Genomic DNA, 14,065 nt, shown 5'->3' with positions numbered 1-14,065 from the left:
TAATAATAAAAAACTTAAAGTATTTAGTCTAAATTCAGTTTTGCCCTTTCATTAAAGGCAAATCCATCACCTGCAATTAGGATACAGGTTCAAAGTCAAAACATTTGTAGCAAATCTGTCCAAGTGCAGAGGGAGATACGAATCATCCCTGCAAGTAGAAAAGGGTTCTACAGGCACAGCAAATAACTGATGCACTCTCATGTATGCACACCTGTATTTATCTGCCTCTACTGAACTTGATCTTTACAGGCTTAGAGAACCACTCATCTAGTGACATTAAAGTTAACTACAGAAAGCTCAGATTTTGGAAACAGAGACATCTATCAATTCTGATTTAATACATCCAGCTCTCTACACCTATCCACAGACTTCCTTTTGTAAGATCCTCCTCTTTAACCAGTTCACCACAGGGCAATCTGTATTTTGAGGGTTGAGTGTGCCACACCTCTTTTTGCACTTATCCATTCTAACTTCCCTGCTGTTTGGAGCAGGGCACTGAAACAGTACAGGTGTTCAAAACAGCTCAGAACAGATTTGAAGTGTGATTCTGTGTTCTTCCCAGGCATGAGACAATTAAGGGGGGTTGTCTGTGTCCGAGGTACGGCAATGGAAATTCTCAAGCAGTAAAATCCATTACAAACAAAATAGGGATGTTCCATGGAATGGAATTTGTCCAAACTGAACAATGAAAGATGAGTGCTTATCTTTTTGTGGAACACACTTATGAAAGATGTGGCATTCTTAAAATATCTCGATACTCAGTTATAAGTAGGACTATTCATCCTACACTCTACTTCTGCACACAGGAAGGGAAGAGCTAATAGCAGAAGAATTTTCTTTCTGTGGTGGAACAACTGCATGATGATTATCCCCCCACCCAGTGTGGGATTCCACTGGAGATCAAGGATGCCCTGGCAAGTGGTGGGGCATTACTACATGTTTGTGGAAGTCTCTCAGCTTTTATTAATTAGATTCCTGGCAACGCAATAAAACCCTGTAGCAGAAAGCCACACTCTTCATTCCTGTATCATATGAAATCATTCACCATTTTATGTACAAGTTTTGAATTACAATCTTCAACTTCTTATCGGAAAAAAAACCCCAAAAAGCCTAAAAAAAAAAAAAAAAAAAAAAAAAAAGCATTTTTGGCAGAACTACATGGTGTACAGAAGCATACTTTCAATTACACAATATCTTACAGAACACATACTGTAGCAAAAAACAGAGCCTGTTACCTTTTCTGAGAAGGCAGTGCCCAAACAAAACTAGATGTTTCACCTCTATTATTAGAGGAACAGCTTTAACTGGACAAAAAAAAAAAAAACAAAAAACCATGAAAGAATTCCTGAACACTCCAGAGTTTAACAGAAAAATAAAAAGTACATTTGTAAACAACTTTAAAACAAGAGCCTTACGAAAATAATAAAGATCACTGAAAGTCAAGCTGTTAAAACTCTTCTTAGCCCAAACCACTACATTCTACCCTTATAGTATTTTTTTGTTAATGATACAGAGACTTAGCCACACAGAACACTTCACTGCGAAACCTGGGCAAATAATTTCTCAACTTCTGGTAGAATTAAGAAAGGGACAATTTGGAGGCAAAAGGTCAAACTCCAGATTCCCTTTGAAAATCTGAACAAGAGCAATATAACTCAACTACTGATTGGAGCGGAGTTCAACAGTGCATGTTAGCACAGTACTTATTTTATAATCTGAGACCCTTTTCAATGTAAACCCTGGCAAGTCATAAGTAACCATTAGAACAGCCTTTTGTATTATGTACCATTAAGTTAGCATTACATTCATTACTCTAACTTTCCCATAAAGTGACTCTTCATATACAATACTGATTTACCTGAAAACGGTGTCTGTTTTACGACCGAGCAAACTGTAAAAACTGTCCTGGGAAATGATTTTGTGCATGTAATTATCAACCATGCATGTGAAGTTGAGCATCAGATGTTATGCTGCCCTACTTCATGCTTCAGCATACGTTAAATAAGCTGATCACTGCATGTGTCCATTTTGGTAGAAGGACAGATGTATGTGAACAGCAATGCTCTGGATAACTTGTGCTATTCCTAATACTACAGTTATTTTCTCTGCCAATTACATTTTGCTATAAATATGTGTGCCCTTAAGTTGATCCCAATATCAATTTCAGCTAACTAATCAAATTATCTGCTAAGGTTTTGGGAATGATAATCCTTCCTTTATTTAAATAAAATGAGGGAAGGGTTTCTAACTCCCAAAAGTTCGCCAATGATAAATTTATTTTCAAGACAGGATGACACCATTCAGTAAACTGTTTGTCATCTTTCTTGTTCACAGAGAAGCACGATAGTAATGACATTTTTTGTCAAGTTTTTACCCTTAACATTTTCCCAAGTTCTGCTCCTGGGCTTTTGTGAAGAATTATTCAGTTGTAGTAAGTCCAACTTCAGATTACTACTCTTGTATTTCAAGAGCTCAGCAGCTAAATGGCAATTTTCTGTTTTCCTTTTGGAAAAATGTTTGTTATTAAAACCCTGCCCACAACTGAGCCCCCCCAGAGCTTATGTAAGGAATAATTTCTCATTATATTTAGAAGTGTCTCATTTTTGTACCAGTTAAAATTTAATTCATAGTCCAAATAACCAATCTGTAATGTAAACAAGTACTTATTTTTTCCCACGTAATAATAGTAAATAATGACACTGATCATTACATATTCTGCTTGAGTTCATTAAAAGCAATTCTTCAGTCATGAAGACAGCAGGCATTCTGTGATGGACTTCCTCTGAACTACGTTCAAATGAGTGGAATAACTGAGATTCCTGATGGAGATCTAAGCCATTTCCCTCATTCTCTTAATAGCTTCCGCTATTTGCATACTTGACTCCATTTCATAATTTGCTATTTAAAATAAATTCATTTCCCCAAACCCTTCTCTCCCTATCTGAGCCAAATGTATTTACATTTATGGTAAATGCTTTTCAGCAAATAAGGTGTAAGAAAAAAAAAAAAACAACCAAAACCAAACCAAAACCCAAGAAGTGGTATAAAGGAGCAAGTATTTAAAGTTTTGTATTAATTTGCTTTCTGAATTTCCTTCCAAAGATGTTGTAGGGACAAAAGCTTTAAAGGTTTAAAACAAAAACTTTCACACATTTTTGATTCTTTCTCTCTTATAGAAGGGACCAACTTTGCCCAGTGAATCTCCTTCCTAATTTTTGCCCAGCAACTGAGTGAAACTGCATGTCATTCCCCCCAAGAAAGCAAAGCAAATACAGACTTTTACTTCAAATATTTTATGAAAGCAAGATTACAAGAAATATATTAGTCAGAATGCAGGGCTTATCAAGCACTGAACCAAGGTTGCTGGCATCAGTTTGCCTACCATTTTGCATGTGGAAAAAATATACTATGTCTAAAGGTAAAAGGCATTACTAATGCATCACGAATTACTCTGGTCAGCCAGCATCACCTTTGCAGCTTGATGCATGTTTAAGTCCTGAAAATAATCATCATATTAATAGTCTGAGATGAGACACTGGAACAAAACCATTCTTAAACAGGGAAGTTTTTGTTTTGCTCATATCGAGGTAATACCAAAAACTAAAACCAAGATCTTACAATTTAGCAGCCACTTTAACACTTGTTAGGCTAGCCTTCACACAAGGAGCATGCATACAGCCACTGTTCTTGCTTTAAATTGAGGGCTGTTGGTTAATTTGAGTCACTGTTCTCTCACCTTATCTGATTAACCCGTTGAACTGGATGTCCACCATAGAAAAAAAAATAAATGATGTTAAGTGTAGCAGACAAATACAGATCACACCAAGAAGCTAACACTCATGAGTTGTCATAATAAGGGATAATAATAACAATAAAAAAAATATCAGTCTTTTCTGTGCATATTTTTCAATTGAAAGGTCCCAGGAAATCATGACGTGCCTGGCCGTTTCTGTTGCTGATTTCTGATGACCTCTAATTGTTTTTTGCATTGCTGATAGTAAGTTGAGAGACTTTTGTTTTCATCTAACAGCTTTTTATGTTCTTGTACCAGACGGGACGTATTTTGCTGGTCTTTTTCATCCTGGTCCAGTTCTGCTATCAGTTCTTGTCTAAAATAAAGTAATAAAAAAGTAATTGTCATTTATAATCTATTTCTATTTGTGTGTAAGATGACTTCACATGTTCCAAATCAGTATTTGATCATCAGTCTGAACTCACGGCTCGTGATATTTTGTGCGGGGAAAAAAAAAAAAATTAAAATCTTATTCTTTATTGTAGTCTAGGGAAAAAATTCTCTTCCAAATCAAATCCGTATTTAAACTTTAAAATAGCTGCTTGCCATACCCTCAATCTCTGGAATTGTCCTTTATATAATGTCTTTTAGATGTATTTCTGCAGGTCACAGTAAAACATCTAAGGATCCACACAGAATTTCATCAATTTATTCGACTCTAATTTTGCTGAACTACATGTGTATTTAAAAACTCAAAAGGCAACTTAAAAAGACAAAATTGCAATAATTTTGGTAACTTTTTAGTGAAGTGCTGTTTTCGATTTGGACTTGAACTTCTTAAAGCAGTGGAAAAGCAGAATCAAACAAATTATTTTTGTAACTGTCAGTTCACTTAATTGATGCCATAAGTGCTCAATATGTTTTTTAGCAATAATTTGAGAGGAACAAACACACTGATAAACTTACTATAAATTATCCTGCAAAACTGATGTAGCAGTTTGCTTTACTATTTGTTTATGAGGTGACAAGAAGGCAAGCTGCCAGCAATATTTTAGCAACAAAATAGTAGAGGAGAAAGTTCATGTTAATTAATTGTTGCCATATGGTTTGTAATTACAGTTAAAGAAAACTTAATCATTCTATAAAGGCTGAACTAATAACTACTTTAAACAGCACTAAATTCATCAATCACAACACTGTTTTTTTGTTTTAACACCTATGAGCAATTATGTTCTAAGAAAAAATAGTTCGGGAGAAACATGAATGCAAATTTCCTACAAAAAAAGATAAAGTAGGAATCTAAAGGTAACAATAATTTTGAAACAGAAATACATTTTAATGTAATTTATTGACCTTTAGAGACAACGGAAATAAAACCAAAACGAAGCTATTCACACAAGCTTCAGCATCTCCTCATGAAGTCTAAAAATTGTAGTTGCACTTGAAAACTAAGGATGCTAAACCAAAAGCAAATAGATAGGTCAATCTCACAGTCACTTTTCCCTCCTATTCTGTACGCTATTTCTAATGTAGAAGAGGTTTATACACACATTTTTCTCATTAGCTATTCCACAAACACCAACGCAAACCCCTCATTAACAACTGCTTGTCTGCAGTGGCTTAGACACTGGTGGGTAACAAGCTGGTTACTTGGTCTAGCATGGGAATACACATGACCTCTCAGAGCTTCTCCCAAGCATCCGGAAACAGAAATGGTAAGAAGTAGAACTGAAGTTCTGAAACAGCTATAACTTTGGCCCTAATCCAACAATACATGCAGTTGCTTCACTTATAGGCAAACACAATGTCAGAGGAAAGAGTTTATTTCTAGTGCACAAAGGTAAGAAGGTACATAACAGCTTTTAAGTAGTGGTCCTATGTCCCCAGTAGAAAAACATAAGATGTGTGTTGATAATATCATTGTAAATGTGATGCTTGAAGAAAGTCAGATATAACTGAGTAAAATGAGTAACACTGACATATTACTCAAAATTCTATAATCCATTAATCAAATGGTTATCTAGAAACTAAAATTGAAAATCTTTTACTGGACAGTATTGGAAATAAAATTCCAACATTCGTTGACAGTCCAGATTCTTCATTTGAGATGATACAAATATTACTAGTATGTTAAATACGCAGATGTGCCACAGACTTTGAAGTACAATTTGTCTAGAAGAGTCCTGATATTGATTAAAACTTCCAATTACCTGCTCTAAGCATCTTACCTGTACTGAACAGCTCAGTATTTCTGAGACTAATGTTTCTATGAAATGTTACTTCATAAAGCTGGAAATAATAGCCACAGATACAGACTTGGTGTAAAAGAAACATACAGAACAGAAAAGGTTAAACACATCTAACTTACTTCCTCTGCAACAGCAATGCAATTTCTGTCTGAACTTTCATATATTCTTGTGCCATTTTGCAGTGCTGTTCAAACACAGCCATAGATTCTTTGGAGTTTGGGCACGGTGCTAGAGGCTGAAAATAAATCAGACATGTTAAAAACTAATGAACCGATATCCTAGTATACAGTGTTTTAGAATGTCTCTGCAGTGTATTTATAACGGCTTTTCAAAACCAGCAAGCTATTAAAAATAAGTGTTAAACCATGCCCTGGAAAATGTTACTGCAGGGATGTCAAAGTTGACTCAAACTACAGTTATTGACCCAACAGTCTCTCCATTACAAAAGTCAAAGTAGTGTTTAATCCCCCACACAATAAATAAAGTGTATACAACAGTTTAATTCAGTAACACTCAAGCAAATTATGTCTTATTTTGACAGTCAAACTCAGCTTACATTTGGTTTTAGGGATCATGTTTCCCGGGGCTTGTTTTTAATAATAGCTTGATCAAATCTGAGTCAACCAATCTCAGATTACATAATATATTTTTTTAGCCTTGGTCAAAAGTTAGACAGAATATAAACACAGGTAAATATGTAGCACTATACTCTGCAGCCCAAAATTCACACATTAGAATGAAATACAAGATAAAGAATCTAATAAAGCATGTATTTATTACCTGTAACTGATGATCTAAGGTAAGATATGCCATTGGGATGGAGTTATCTGACCCATTGGTCTCTGTAACAATACCAAGAAAATTTTAATGTATTTTGAGAGCTAATTCTATTCTTATAGGAAAAAAAAAAGAATTCTAAGTAATTTCACAATACACAGTCTGAATGTGGAAAGGCAAACAGAAATAGCAGTACTCCAATCCCAAGGCAGATGAATCATTTTGTTTTTCTGATAAAAGTTAAGAACTTCAAAAGTATGGTCTATCACACCAAGAAGAAATAAAGATTAATGTTATCAGCCTACACTTCTAAAAGCCATGTAACAGCATACAGATTTTTTAAATACTATTTTTATACAGTTTGCAATCATGTTCTCTATTTATAAAAAAATTGTCATTTCATTCTTGTTTATGAAGGATCAGCCAGCCAGCCCATGCATCTAATGATTTTAAAATTAGAAGCTGTGCAAACCAGTTCTGCCAAAATAAAATAAGCACAACCTCCTGCTCGGTTTTGAAACCTGCTCCCAGTGAGGTCTGTTAGTATCTTCCTCACAACATGCTCTAGGGCATCTTCTCTGCTCTGTAGAGATACTTGTGGGTAGCAAGGAACCCAGTAACCAACCCATCCCCTGGGCCTGGCTGCTCTCTTCTTGCACTGCAATTACTCTGTATTACTCTAGTTCTTTCATTCCAGATTTAACATGGTTCTGAATTCTTACAGATCCTATCTTTTGGTAGCCCACAATCTGGGGATCACAGGGTTACTGTTAAGCTTTAAGAGATATAGGAGTAAAGGCACATGAAGAAACTAGCGATTTTATAGGTGCATTATCGCTACTAGAGGATTATATGGAGGAGGGTAGGTGGGGAAAAAAAAGGGGCTGCTTACCCATACCCCAATAGCACCTGCCACAGAGTAGTCGTGGTAGAGAAACTAAGGTGTTGCCCTCAAAGACTATGCTATCTCCAAGAGCAGCTTCAAAAGGAAACAGAAATAAGAGGGTGGGAATGAAGAAAAAGTGGTTAAGTATATGTATGCTTGTAAGGAAACCGGAAGGTGGTAAAAAAAACACAAAACAAACAAAACCAAAAGAACAAAACCCTAAAACCAGAGACTTAAACCACAGTATCTTAAGTAAGAACAGTATAAAAAGTCCTTCTCTACATGAGACTATTACCATATGTGGAATACTGCTACAGCAAAGGAATTATTGCAATGTTTCAAATATACCAATACATGCAAAATACTTTGAGATGACATTCCTGAGCATTTCAGCACTGTGTCACAGAACTATAATCCCACCTGTGATTGACCAGATTTGGCCGCACCCTCATTTTCTCATTTTGCCGCATTAACTTAAGCACATACCCTCTTCTACAGAAAACTAAAATTATTTATCTCTTTAGAAATTCAAACAATTCTTTGTTCATGGACTGCATAAACCTATCAAGGAAAAATATATGTATGTTGTACATTTTGTATTTATCTGAGTATAAGGTGAGTGATTTCTGTGAGCCAGAAAACAGACCTGACTTTTAGCTCTACTTCTGTGCTGCACATAAGGCCAAAGACTTGAGGCAAACTGTCTCTGCACTGGCATATGATCAGCAACTTTCAGTTCCCAATGAACTATTGATTGTGTAAGAACATGCTGCTATGTAGGGCAGCAATTGCTGTAAGTGCTCACTGCCTAAAGCAACACAGGACCCACGCTACGCAAAAGAGGGCATAGGGTGGGCTGTGGCAGTGGGCAAGAACTTTGGGAAATTATGAGTGACAAGGCATAGAGCGTGATCAGGTAAAGTGACAACGGACAGAAAGAAGAAAGCACAGAAACACAGTACAAGAGTATGTTGCCCTCTCCCACTAAAACGGGGTCAGGGGAAAGTAGACATCTTACATAATCATCTTGTATTTGGTAAAATACAAGCGTGCACATTTATACACACACACACATAGGTATGTATATATATATATGCTTGTGCAAAAGTCAGTCCTCATGCAAGTTTCCATTTCGCAGTTGGTTACAGGAAAAGAATGAAAGAGTCTGATCAGCCAAAGATGAAGCAGATCACAAGATCTCAAAATTTGAGGCACTGAGAGGTACCATCTTAAGAGTCAACATGTACATTTTAGAGACCAAAAGGTAATTCTTATCTGTATCCTAAAAGGGAATTTGTGGGGCTCCATTGTTTTCATGCAGTATCGTACTGGTTCTTTTCATAATGAAGTGTGTGATGACTTTTTAAATTAAATTCTACTATGTAAATTACATTAATTCTTAATCATATTTCATAACGAACAGTGATACTATGGAAGTATTTACAACATTTCTGCAGACACACTTATGTTAGTTCTTTTAAAACCCAGTAAGATTGTGTGCACATGTACATTCTGCATAAGCAAAATTACAACACAGATCAAAAATAGAATTAACCAGCTGATACTCACCTACACAACATTTCACTGCAGAAGTCAGAGCAATGAAAGCTTTAACTGTGCATTCATGCTACAAATGCACAAGACTATAATACTCTAAAAATCTCTATTTTCTTAATTCCCCCAAACCACACTACACTCAAAAACTGGTGTTAAAAGACCTGCATTAAATACTACTATCACAGTATGTACAGTACTTTCTTTAAAGCAAAATGCCTGTAATTTTATTTAACTTAATACAATCTGTATAAAAAAAATCCTTCAAGCCAGTGTGCAAAACAAAGCAGTAATGTAACGTTTTAATTTAAGCAGAACTAAAATGGACTTTGACTTTCGTTGTGTAATTTTGTTAAATGTTTAGGCACACATCCCACACCATAGTCAAATACTTATTTTATATTTTTTTAAATGCAAAAAATTAACTAATGAACAAAGGAGTACCTGCATCATCAGGTGTCCATGGATTACGAGTTGGCTTTTCAGAGGTTGGTCCCGAGGTAGTGATCATTCTCACACTAGGACTAGATGATCTACTGCTGTTTCTACTCTCCTAAATTGATAAAATAAAATGACAAAAGTTAACAGAAGATTTTTTTTTAAGGGTTAATTTAAAACAAACAACACTCCCCCCCAAGAAAACCCCAAACATTAGTAAAAGAAAAAAATGTGAAGAAACTTGAACCTACAGTCCTCCCAAATACTCTCCTCTCCAAGCTTTTACCCTGAAAGCTTTCCAGGTAGTTTGATAAACTTCACATGCATTGCATGGACAATTTCATCTCCCTTTCTGCTCCATCTTTACCATAAAAAATAAATGGATATAATTTTGCTATTCAGCATAATAGAAAGCAGTGCTGAACTGTATGTTCAAGATCTTTATATAAATATGTGACATGATGTCTAGTCACACTACCATTCAGTGAAATCTAGCAGCTTCGTAACATAAGGAAGAAATAAAGTGTGTTTCCAGTGTTTAATCAATGAATGGAACTAAATTCAACTAAACAAATGCAGCTTAGTAACTATACTATATTGCAGCATATTAATCTACGGTTTTCTTATGGTTCTTAAGTTAACTCAGAGGTTATGTGATTCATCTTCAGAAAACATGAAAAACAATGTTTAATCAATAAGGATCAAGAAATTAAAGCAAAACAATTAGAAAATGAATACATTCTCTCTCACAAAGCAAATTAAGAACTAAAGTAAAATTATGTAGGAAGTTCCTTTATATACACAGCTTAACTCCTCCAATCCTTTCATTTACCAAAAGTGCAAAAACATAATCATGAAGACTTCATTATTCTACTAAGCTGCTTTTTCAGAATTATTAGTTACAATTTCTTGTATCTCATATAACCCCTCACTGGCATAAAAGTAACACAGTAAAGGACTTTAGACTACAAACCCCAGTGAGTTTTACAGAAAAAAAAAAAAGTAAAAAGATGCTATTAAAATACAACCATTTTCAACATGGTGTATTTACCATGAAATGATTAAAGATCCTGTTTTTCAAAAGAACCACTCAAATATACATTACCTAGAAACCGTATTTCTTCATGACTCTCATTTCCAAATATCCTGTCTTAATTTGACTTCTAAAAGTCAGGATTTCAGGCAACTAACAATCCCAAAAGTACTAAGATTTTACATGCTGAAATATCCATTATTTCAACTGCATTATGCTTCTCCTGTAATTTTTATTAACCATTCAGTGTTTTATGTCAGTAGCCAGAAAAGAGCAATAAACTATTGTAGAAATAATCCAATGGATGATATCAGGACGATGGCATCAGACATTCTCAGAAAGCTTTTGTCTTGAAGTCTTTGTTAACATTAAGCAAGGTTTAAGCTGCTTACTGTCATTATCCTCAGATACGAATGATAAACACTGCTGATGTGAAAGATCAGAAGACAGAGAAAGTATTTAACAGCATGTAAGTCCTTTAAGCAAAGATCTGTTGAGTATCTAAAGTTGATAGCAAAGGGCACCTGAAAAGTACTCTAGTTACAGTAACTTCTCAATGCCGTACTAGACTGCTTGCTGTACCAGATTGTTTTGATTCATCAACAGGAGAAAAACCCTTTTCCTTGATAACATTATTTAGACAAAATTACTAGAGATAGATAGATTGGTATCTGAAGCATGTATAAAAAGCATTGCAAAGTTCAAGGGAAGTTCCTCAAACTGAACGTGTTAAATTACAGCATTGAACTGTGTGTTACTGAGTTGCTTTAGGCCTCCTAGACACCAAGCCCCTCTGACAGGTAAGCCAGTGCCTGTTCTTCATCCATCAGCTTCTGCTACTCTTTCACAGGTATTCTTTCACCCTTTCTTCCTCCAGGTGCCTCAATACACTAAACAGACTTGTTTTCAGGTTACTCTCAAATCAACTCTGCCAGGTGGCCAAACCCGCATGACATGGTTAGCTGCGTAGCTTTCATTTCTCAGGCTTCCAGTCTTGAAAAGCTGTCATGCTCTGAGGAATAATCTTGCCCCAGTTTAATTTAAATGGGCAACCCAATTTAAAGAAATCATTGTTACTAGCCCTCCTCAACTGTGGATTTTATCTTGCTGTGAAAGGGGAGGAAAAAAAGTGTATCTGTGACCAATTGTGAAAATGATGCAGACAGAATGATTCATCTGTATAATATCAGATCCCCTAAAATATCACACTTAGCCTGCATGCATGTGGGCATGTACATTCTAAACTTGCTTCTCAACTGTTTAATACAGTACATGTTTTTTTAAATATATTTTTATTCCACTTCAAAGTAAACTGTAAGAGTTATGAAGGCCCAGCAACAGTTACTAAAAAAAAAAAAAAACCCAAAATCTAAAAAAAGTATGAAAGAGGAGATAGTTTGGTATTAGCTGTGAAAGAGGATGTACCAAAAAACCTAACCCAACAAAAGATTCACAGGCAAGGACAGGTCTATCCTACTAGACACCTGATCACAACCTGCAGTCCTTGAGTGATTATGCCAAATAACCTCAGTATTTGTATAAAATACCAAATCCTGTAAAGAATCTATTCAGTGTAAATAGCAGGCTTTCTGTGTTCCTTCAAGCCCTCCAGGTTTTTACGGCTGCACATCTACTTCTGTGTTTCAAAGGTGTTCAGGCAAGAGCAGCAGCACTGGACAGGCAGCACAATACAATGTTTTAAAATGCGAGTACAGGGAAATGGAAATACAGAAGAAAGAATTCAGTGCAAAAAAAAAAAAATAGGTGGAAAAAAACGAATAGAGCACCACATGGATGAAAACAAATGGAAATGTAGCATTTGACTGGACAGAGACAGTTGTATCAGTGCTGCTCATGTCACTTGGAGTAAGGTCCAGTCTAAGGTCACCAAGCACTAGAGAAGTCTGTGAAAAATCAAACTTAAACAGATGTTCTCAACACCAAACCACTCCAACAGCTCATCCAACGATGGAAAACCTTTGGCTTCACGTATTTTCCTATCCGAACTGTGTAAAAGGCTCAGTTGAGTAGTAAAATCATCTGGAAAGCACTATGACTGTCTGTACTTCATAACATTACTAAGAGCAGTGGTGGAAAATGACTGAAGTGTCTTAACAGCATTAAAAAAGTAATAAACAGCCACAAACCACCCCCCCCAAAATTTCTTCTAACAGTACACAGAAATAAAATATACACACAAACATAAAACATACAAGAAGGTCAGATTAAAACAGACCAGCAGTTAAGCAGGGAAACAAGTCTTGGTCTACCCTTTCAGGTAAGCAATCCAAACTATGGTATATTTATTATTAGTATATTATTGGTATTACTATTATAAGGTGGTTTTCTTCACCTTAACAAAAAAAAAAAAAAAAAATCAATTCTAAAACGCATTAATCTTCCTGATTGAGAAAAAAAAAATAAAATTAATTACTACAGAATCATTCTCTATCGACACAGCAGCAATTTTCAGGAAAATCACATTTAATAAAAAGATTTCTGATCAGCTTTCGTGTGTCAGTCAAATAGTCTAAAAAAACCCCCAAAAGTGGCACCACTGCAGTCCTTTAATGTTGAGCAGGATACGGGCTTACAAGGCTTGGGTGCAGGAGTGGAGGCACGCAGTGTGGGGAAGAAGGATGTTTGCAATGAAGGGAGGGAAGGGGAAGAGGATATTCACATTAGACAGGATAACCTATATATGGTCTGGTGTGAATGGAGAAACAGGATAAACTCACCAGAGCTACACTAATCACAGATACTTACATTGCTCTGGCTAGTAGATTGCTTATATGAATAGTAGTTCAAGATTTTTAACAAATTCAAGACAATGAGGTTCAGAGCTACAGAAACCCATAATGCGTCATCTTAAATCTTTTGCCACAATTACATTGTGCTTGCTTTCTTCATTTTTTCCTATTTTTTAAAATACACAAAACTATGGACATCAAAAGTGAGTACTAGTTTCAGCAGACTTTTTTATCTCTTCTTGCATTAAAAAGCGGATGAAAATACATTGTTCGTTTATAGGGACAGTGCAAAAATTTCTTCCCAAGTGCATTCTTCATGCCTGTTAAAATACTACGTTTTCTAGATTTTATCAGAATGTTTTCCAAAACCTGCAAGATAGAAGCATTTAATTGTAACTCCTACGCTTAGATTTCCAGTATGTACACATCAGAAGCAAGAAAGTAGAATGTGATGCTAGTACTTCTGTAGATCCTCATCAGAAATCAGTGAGGTAAACAGAAAATCTCTTCTGCATCCTCATAGTCACATGGACAATTTAGGTAGAACATCCATACAAGCAGTAGAATAGCTTTCAAATAAAGAGGATTATAATAGTTATTAAGATATAAAGTAAATGCTGAAATTGTATATTTTAAAATATTAAC

The 14,065-nt window shown here is 35.5% G+C and overlaps 1 protein-coding gene across 4 annotated transcripts in view; it reads right to left on the bottom strand.

Annotated features, from left to right (window-relative positions):
• Positions 1–3,051: 3,051 nt before the first annotated feature.
• The window catches only part of MAP3K7 (mitogen-activated protein kinase kinase kinase 7), a 33,965-nt gene continuing 22,951 nt past the window's right edge, over positions 3,052–14,065 (bottom strand). For 3 of the 4 annotated variants that reach the window (XM_010024764.1, XM_010024765.1, XM_010024766.1), the window contains 4 exons: positions 9,644–9,752; positions 6,763–6,824; positions 6,102–6,217; positions 3,052–4,109 (listed from right to left, as the gene is read on the bottom strand). In XM_010024764.1, coding sequence (XP_010023066.1) covers positions 3,929–4,109; positions 6,102–6,217; positions 6,763–6,824; positions 9,644–9,752 — 468 coding nt within the window. In that variant the 3' untranslated portion in view covers positions 3,052–3,928. Of the gene's footprint in view, positions 4,110–6,101; positions 6,218–6,762; positions 6,825–7,651; positions 7,739–9,643; positions 9,753–14,065 lie in introns of all 4 variants that reach the window. The other variant, XM_010024763.1, reaches the window with a different exon arrangement.

The sequence above is a fragment of the Nestor notabilis genome, unplaced genomic scaffold (genome assembly GCF_000696875.1).
Source record: "Nestor notabilis isolate BGI_N333 unplaced genomic scaffold, ASM69687v1 scaffold4792, whole genome shotgun sequence".
Taxonomy (NCBI): Eukaryota; Metazoa; Chordata; class Aves; order Psittaciformes; family Psittacidae; genus Nestor; species Nestor notabilis.
The sequence above is the reverse complement of the archived record's forward strand: the minus strand, read 5'-3'. Positions and strand labels throughout refer to the sequence as shown.